This window comes from Acyrthosiphon pisum, chromosome A2 (genome assembly GCF_005508785.2).
Source record: "Acyrthosiphon pisum isolate AL4f chromosome A2, pea_aphid_22Mar2018_4r6ur, whole genome shotgun sequence".
Classification (NCBI taxonomy): domain Eukaryota; kingdom Metazoa; phylum Arthropoda; class Insecta; order Hemiptera; family Aphididae; genus Acyrthosiphon; species Acyrthosiphon pisum.
Genome location: NC_042495.1, coordinates 46,059,605 through 46,065,604, shown reverse-complemented (window position 1 = coordinate 46,065,604; position 6,000 = coordinate 46,059,605). Strand labels below are relative to the sequence as shown.

General features: G+C 39.4%; 1 protein-coding gene across 2 annotated transcripts in view; it reads right to left on the bottom strand.

Annotated features, from left to right (window-relative positions):
* Positions 1-237: 237 nt before the first annotated feature.
* The window catches only part of LOC100166230, a 54,823-nt gene continuing 49,060 nt past the window's right edge, over positions 238-6,000 (bottom strand). For both annotated transcript variants that reach the window (XM_001944642.5, XM_029490075.1), the window contains exons 5-6: positions 3,577-5,349; positions 238-2,373 (exon numbers count right to left, since the gene is read on the bottom strand). In XM_001944642.5, the coding sequence (XP_001944677.1) occupies positions 1,854-2,373; positions 3,577-5,349 (2,293 nt within the window). In that variant the 3' untranslated portion in view covers positions 238-1,853. The remainder of the gene's footprint in view (positions 2,374-3,576; positions 5,350-6,000) is intronic.

The following is a 6,000-nucleotide window of genomic DNA, read 5'->3' as shown; positions in this document are numbered from 1 at the left end:
TAAATGTCAATTTACAAAATGATATTGTTCATACATATGAATTATATAAATTATTAAATGAATGTTTGAAAAGGTTATAAGGATAAAATGAATTCAATAAAGATGGTCATTTCACAATGATAAATATTTTGATTTATTATTTTGCATATTATTATAAATATTACAATATTATTAATAATGTATAATAATTAATAGTCTATTCACTGTTTATAGTCAATTAAGATTTTCCAGTTTTCACTTTAAAAAAAAAAAACACAAACAAAAAATTAGTACAAGTGAACAATGAAAATTCTTATTGAACTTTTTTTTAGATTTCATTAAACTTACAAACTAATCGTTAATAAGTTATTAACTTTAATAATAATATGACTTTTAAGACACTTTGTATTTAATTGTACTCGTTACGCAATGTACAACTGCAAGTCAACAACCGACACGTATTATATATAAGTACCAAGCGAAAAGTATAGAATCGTCGTTGAATATAAACCAGCAAAATAAAGTACAAAGTTATTATATTAAAGGTAATGGTTAATAGTATATTAACATTATAATATATTGTTGTGCAGAAGTAAAGGATGTACACGGACATGGGCCATTCGCGTTTGGATTTCGATTAAACGATTGCGCCCACATTATCACAGTTTCGTTTGAAAATAAAAATCGGTTAAACACGATATTCGTCTGTTATAATATAATATGGCTAGGAACACGAAACGATTTATCGCAGCGAAATCGACGAGTGTAAAATCGAAAGATAAAAAAAAAAAAAACAAAAAAAAGTGTCAACGTCGGAACGTATAAACACACGCGCGCATAATATTATATTATAATAATTTTACCAGTACGAGGGGTGATTATATTATCGTGAACCTATAGGCAGTGTCTAAGAAAATATATGAAAAATTAACAAAATAATTATTACAAAAACGATTTCTCACGATATCGCAATCGGTAGCCCTAGGTGTTCACGATAGAATAAAAACTCTGTTTTTAATACTGCTACGCATGTGTAGAATAACGGTATGCGTATAACGAGTACGAGTCCAGCGGCTTGAATATTATATAATATATAATATTATAACATTATTAGTTAGTTTGGCACATTGTGGATCGCGTGGTATCCTGATTGTAAACCTAACTTTGTTAAAATAATAATAATAATAATTGTATTATTATATCGATAAGCTCCCGTACAATCAATGGCGATGTAACGGTCATCGATATTTAGTCTGTTTCACGTGTTTAATGTATTACCTACCGTATAAGTATAATATATTATTATATGAATATAGTATAGTTAGTAAAAATTAATAAAACAATTAATCAATATAATGACAATCAAAATAATAATAATATGTCGCGTGAGTCGTAGTGTGGGCGATATAATATATGGTTTTACATATATATATATATTATATATTATAATGAGCTGCGTACGGGCCACTGTTAGAGGGGTGGGGAGAGATTAGGGAGGGTTCACTCGACATAATTTATTATATGACGTATAGTACGCGTATTATTGCACCTGACCAGCTGGGACACACACTAAACAATGTGCCCCGTCGAAATAATAACAATAATAATAATATATATAGTAATAATAATAATAATCATAAAATTAATAATCGTACAAAACGAAAATCGAAAAAGAATTGCAAAACAATTGCTGGAACAGTGTTGGGTCGGGGGGAGGCAGGGGCTATCGAATATGTATGAGGTACACATTATTTAGTATTTATATATATATATATATATATGCGAGTACAGCAGAGGGTAAATTCTCGCTATATAAAATTATTTATATATATATTATATTGTCTGCAGCTGGCGGGTGTGTGGGTGGTTTTCGTTCATCTGTAAGTGGCGTCGTTTTCATCCGAGTCGTGGAACCATTCTGCCGCAGACACTGTGCGACCACCGAACATCCTCCTCCGGCCAGTCGTAGTGGCGTGCGTGCTCGTGGCGGTGGTGCGAGATCCGTCGAACTCCGTCTCGGCGGAATACGACTGCTGTTGCTGGTGCTGATCCTGCTGTAGCTGCTGTTGCTGGTGACGTGGACCACGAGTTGACCTGAACGAAGACCTGGGCGTGTGGTCTGGGCTGCTCAGGTCATCTCCGTCCTCGTACGACCGGATCCGGAGTCCCCAGTTGTTCTCTGTGAACTCGGATGCGGAGCGAGCCAGCGATGGTTGGCTGAGTGACCGGACAAGACTGCCGCCGTCGTCGTCCACGTAATAAGACGAACCACCCCGGCGGTACTGGTACTGGTGCTGGTTCTGCTGGTAGTTGTAGTTGTACGCCGAGCTCACGTCACTGTAGTTGTCCGGAATTTCCGGTCGTCGGAAGTCCACCATCATCTCGCTCATCGACCTGCGAACGCGAAAATAAAAACACATCAAAAATTACTCGATTTTGTAATATCATTATACGATTTGGAAACACACACGCACGCAAACATCTCTCTCTCTCATCTCTGTCTCTCACTGATTTACATTAAACGTAACTTTGAAAAATGGACCTATGTGTTATAGATGTATATGAACGTGTCCTACATCGTATATTTTGTGATTGTAGATAATATTACTATTACCATACGATTGCTCTACACTCAAAGAGCATTTTAAAAGATTCAAATAAATGGTGAAAAGCTATTAACGCTTCTAAATATTCTTAAACATATAATTTTGTCGTACAAATATAAAACAATTACCCTCTTTCCGAACCAAAACCTACTGAACAATAATTAGAGTCAACATAACCATCTTGAGAGGATTTTGGGGTTGGGAAATGAGACAGGATTGGAATTTTTCCATAATCGAGATAATGACATGATTTGTTCGGTATTATATAATGTTTGCGTGATAAGTAGAAATTACCATCTGCTTAAATTATATTATTGTTATTTATGATGACTACTATAAGAGATTCGGCAAACTATACATTAAAAGTATCCACCATCGTCTATTTTTTTCAAATTCTGTAAAGGGTTTGTTCAAATTAAAAAATAATAATAATACACTGCTAACGTCTGTTATAAGATTCTATATACATATCACTATAAATTCGATTTTTAATACACAAACATTTATGCATCTTAAAATATACCTATTTATAGTTTATAATTATAATGTGTTCGCGTCAGGTTATCTGTTATCACGTATCGATATGCATTAATTTTTATAAATCTTTCATATGCTATAGAGTATAGTTAATTCGACCAATAAATTAAAACGAAACCTTACCTTTTAATTGCTAGCCACGATAAATTAGCCTCAGGATGTGACCGTGAGTTGGAAAAATAGATCGTTAACACATAAATCATTCCTAACTACAAAGTTTGACTGTAAATTTTGCTGAATTAATCATATCTCACGTACGGTCCAATAGAACACAAAAGAATATTGTTTCATTTCTTAAGATATTTAAAAAAACATAGTTAAATCAAACTTTAATTGTATTACAACCACGCGATTTTGAACTAGACGAGTTATCCACAAAATGTATACACTGCCAAATGTCATTATCACTCAGTGTGGCGATGTAAAGTCAAATACTATGCACTCAATATCTTACCTGACATCCATGTCGGATTTGAAGCTCGATCTAGATGTTCTCCTGGATCGGGCTGGTCCCATTGGGCCATGGTCGTCGACCGCAGTCAACGTCCTCACGCTAGACCCACCGTCAGAATCGTATTCGTAGACGGTGGGTAGCGAGTTTCTTCTGGTTCTGGCCCCTTCAAACTCGGTCTTCTTCTTGGTGTACCTGTTGGATGACCCAGCGGCCTTCTGGTCGTAGTGCTGTGGCGGTGCGATCACGCGTATGATAACGTCCCACTTTTCTGGTTCAAATATCCTCTCGTACTTGGGATCGCTGCGGATGCGCTCAAAGTCCTCCCGAACGGTTGCCTCAGTGATGAGCTGCCGGAGCGTCGACTCAGTGGTTATAATCTGCCGCCATTTACGTTTGTCGTCCAGCGTCAGTGTTTGCTCGACCCTGTACCTGGCGTTGGGTTCCAGCTCCGGTTCCGGTTCCAGGACTCGGACCAACGATTCCCAATTGTCTGGCCTGGGCACAGGCACGTCCATGGTGCTTAGGTACCTGATGTTATTCTCCTCAGAAGTGGCTGCTGCTGACATCATGTTGCTATTGTACGACTGAATCCTGGACTGGCGATCGACGCCAGCCGGCGGATAACCAGTCACCGAAGACGCCTCGGAGTAACTATCCCAATCCGTTGCCGTGTCTTCACCCGACTGTGGGTACAACGCGTCTGGGTTCGGGTAGTTCTTGATGGTCACGTCCCAGCTGGCCGGCGGCGGTACTGGTCGTGGCTTGTACTCAACCACCTCGCGGCGATGCCGTTCGATATCCTCAATTGTTTTCTTCTCGGTGATCGTCTTCAGGAACACGTCATCAACTGTATGTGACGTGATTTCTGGACGTTTGGTCGGTACCACAGGTGGTTCGACGACGTCCATTTGCATCTCGGTCGTGTACTTGGACGTGGTGGCATACCGATGGTTGTTGTCCATTGTATGCAGTTGCACCTGTGGCGGGGGTGGCGGCGGTGACCTTCTTATATCATCATTGGTAGCCATCACGTTCTCCTCCGTCCTATACCATTCGGTCTCGTCTCTGTCCTTGCGCACCACCGTCGAGTACACCGGTCGATACCGTTCCTCGGCCCCTGCCGTCGTCGTGGTTGTCGACATCGTCTCGTCCTTTTCAAGGATGGTGGTCAGGTTCCGTTCCAACGCCGCCACGCTTGCCTCAGACTCGGACGGTGGTGGCGTAGGGCTGGGCGTGGGCGGTGGGGCCCGTTTCACCCGGAGCTGAACGTCAAACTTCGGTTGGACTGGTGGTGGCGGTGGCGTGATGGTCGGCGCAGGCAAGTGTTGATACCGTTCTCCGTAGTATTCTTGCTGGAACGCCCGATTCTCGTATGATCCACCGGAACTTGGTGACCGTCTCAAACTGCGACCGTCCACGTCTTCCGCTTCTGAGTGTCCAGAACTGGGTGATTCGGACGGATAGTCACTGGGCAGCGTGTCGCCAGCGCTGACCAGAGCCATTTCCGAACCAGAAGAGCTGTCCAGGGTCGGGGCTCGAGCCCGTGGTATCTTCAGGCCATCGAACATCGACAAGCTGGAGTCAGACAGTTTATCAGACCCAACAGACGATAGTGGGTGCCGGCGAACTACCTGCACTTGCTGGTTGCGCAGGCAGTAGTACGAACAACCAAGACCCAGCAAGACCAGTGACAGGAACAATATGCCGCAAACGATCAGCAGGATCTGGAAACCCTTCAGTGGTGGTTCCAGTGGAGTCGACGGTAAATCAATGCTACACGAACAAAAAAAGACAAGTTGGATATTTGCGTTTGGGTGAATGTATACACAGTATGTCTAAAGGTGTGCTAATTGAGTGGGAAGGGGCATTGTTAATCATTAAAATATACATTTATCATTTGAATCCTTGAAAGTACCGAATTTAAAAACAGTTCGTTATATATTTTTATATCATTCGAATATATGCATTATAATATAATGCACGTTGCACCTAACCTTTAATTATGTAGATACGTTTTTACATAAATCCTTGGACCAAAAAAAAAACGAAATATTATAATAATTGTTATTATCAGTAAGTACGTATACTTCCCGTCAATTTTGATTCTTTAAGATAAAGCACTCGACACATAAATTATTATTGTATTGGTATTAAATTAGTTTTCGTTACATTTCAATACATTTTTAATTTATAAAGATCAATAATTTAATTAAAAATAATGTCGAGTCAGTTGTATTAACTACCTGTATTATACATTAGGTATTATTATATAACCTTGATCAATGTATAACTTGAATATTATACAGCCGATGTCTGCTTTCAATGACAATACTATGATGTTTATTTTATGATATGAGTTCGTATAAATATTTATGATTTTAGAAAAAATTATGAAAAATTATATATAAGTACTAGTTATTATAC